The 1602-nt window shown below is 30.3% G+C and overlaps 1 protein-coding gene across 1 annotated transcript; it reads right to left on the bottom strand.

Annotated features, from left to right (window-relative positions):
* Positions 1 to 11: 11 nt before the first annotated feature.
* LOC116350530 lies at positions 12 to 1161 on the bottom strand. Its single transcript, XM_031782334.1, has 4 exons — positions 813 to 1161; positions 539 to 744; positions 207 to 460; positions 12 to 148 (listed from the first exon to the last, which is right to left on the bottom strand). Exons 1-4 carry the CDS (start codon positions 1075 to 1077, stop codon positions 85 to 87), a joined length of 789 nt encoding a protein of 262 aa, XP_031638194.1. The 5' UTR covers positions 1078 to 1161; the 3' UTR covers positions 12 to 84.
* Positions 1162 to 1602: the final 441 nt, after the last annotated feature.

Raw genomic sequence — 1602 nt, 5'->3', positions numbered from 1 at the left:
TTTATTGAACAATTTTTTTTCGATATTTGTGAACGTTTGTGAACATTGGAATAAGAAAATATCGTCAGTTACACCGAATGTTATTTAATGTTTGTATTTGATTGACCTTATAGTCATAAGCTTGGCGTTTATTTTCTTCTTCTTTAAACTGAAAATAGTTTTAATTGATTAGTAAAAAAAACAACTCCATTCATTCTAAAATTTACCCAATTTGTTTTTTGATCTTAAATCCAAGTTTATCGGCCAGTTCATTCATAGGATCTGATGTAAAAATACCTGTGTATACTTCTATACCATGCGCCATACAAATTGGTTTTATAACTTCGAGAAGCTCCTTTTCTATGCCTTTGTCGCGATATAAAGGTGCGACTATCAAACCGTCATCCGTCAAGAATCTGTCAACCTCGTATTCCTTATACACATTATATGCATCAATAAAAAATTCGTGTTGCTTCGATGTCTTGCCATATTTGATTATAGAATAAACAAAAAAATAATTAGATTATTAATAATTAATTAAATATCGATTTAAAGTTACTTCTTGAGTTGCTTTTGATTTTGATTTTTCTTTTTCTGATTTGAATTTTTCTAATATTTTTTCTCCTTTTGATGGTTTTTTCTGCTCTTCCATAACCAATATGAGAACACCAACCAACTCATTTAAATGATTATAGCAGGCAACGGACATATTTGCTCTTAAATCTTCCAGCCAACTTTCTATATGTTCTTCACCTCCTCTTATACCTAACGATTTTTATAGAGTTATATGAGAAGAACACAAAAAAAAAAGAAAACAAAGGAACATTACGCACCTTTTCCCTTATAAATTGGTTCGGTATTGAAATAGTGGCTCATCATAAAATCCACCACAGTATCAAATTGTGTATCGGGTATGTTTTGAATTCGATATTCAACCTCTTTCTCATTATCTACATCTTTTGCGGTAAAGATGCGCCAAATTTTATTCGGGTCGTATGAACTTTCGGCTATTTCTTTGCCTTTTTTTTTTACAGCTTCTATTGTAGTGAAGGCGAAAATTCCGAAGAATATCAAGATGACACTTTTTTGCCTAAACATTTTCACACTTAATAATTTAAACTTGAAAAAATGTTTGGAAAATAATTTTTAGTAATTCAAACCAATTTCAAAAACTGATAAAACATTTATTGAAAGGGCGATATATATATAGCAAAAAAATGTCTTACATCTACTTGTTTTTTAATTCAAGAATTCCAGCAATTTCCACGTAAACATATATATAATACAACAATAACATGACTCGAACTCGTGTTGGCTGCAAACATCTACGAACACTCGTTCGTTCGTTCGAAGGCAATTCAAAATTACAAAAAATATTGAATTTCAATGTTTTAGATTCAAATTAAATGCTATCGTTGTGTATATACTGTACAACCAGAATATAAACCAGATCATTGAATTTTTGGGAATCATCGGAATAGTGAGAATTGTAATAATAGCCAATAGCCAGAATCGTGGATTTGCTGTATATTCTTCATTTTCAAACGGTGTACAACCCCTAGATTATAATAATATTTTTCAGAAATGAGAAAAACAAGTTGGAATTTCTTCACACTTGCTGCG

Source organism: Contarinia nasturtii, unplaced genomic scaffold (assembly GCF_009176525.2).
Source record: "Contarinia nasturtii isolate CC-2019 unplaced genomic scaffold, AAFC_CNas_1.1 Cnas_scaffold_4278, whole genome shotgun sequence".
Classification (NCBI taxonomy): Eukaryota; Metazoa; Arthropoda; class Insecta; order Diptera; family Cecidomyiidae; genus Contarinia; species Contarinia nasturtii.
This window is presented reverse-complemented; position numbering and strand designations above follow the sequence as displayed.

Excerpts from the sequence above, each read along its gene's own strand:
- LOC116350530 (XM_031782334.1), bottom strand. The coding sequence starts at position 1,077 with ATGTTTAGGCAAAAAAGTGTCATCTTGATATTCTTCGGAATTTTCGCC. Across the intron at positions 745-812 it reads ACCAATTTATAAGGGAAAAG|GTATAAGAGGAGGTGAAGAA; the intron begins GTGCGTAATGTT and ends AAAAATCGTTAG. Across the intron at positions 149-206 it reads AAGATCAAAAAACAAATTGG|TTTAAAGAAGAAGAAAATAA; the intron begins GTAAATTTTAGA and ends AACTATTTTCAG.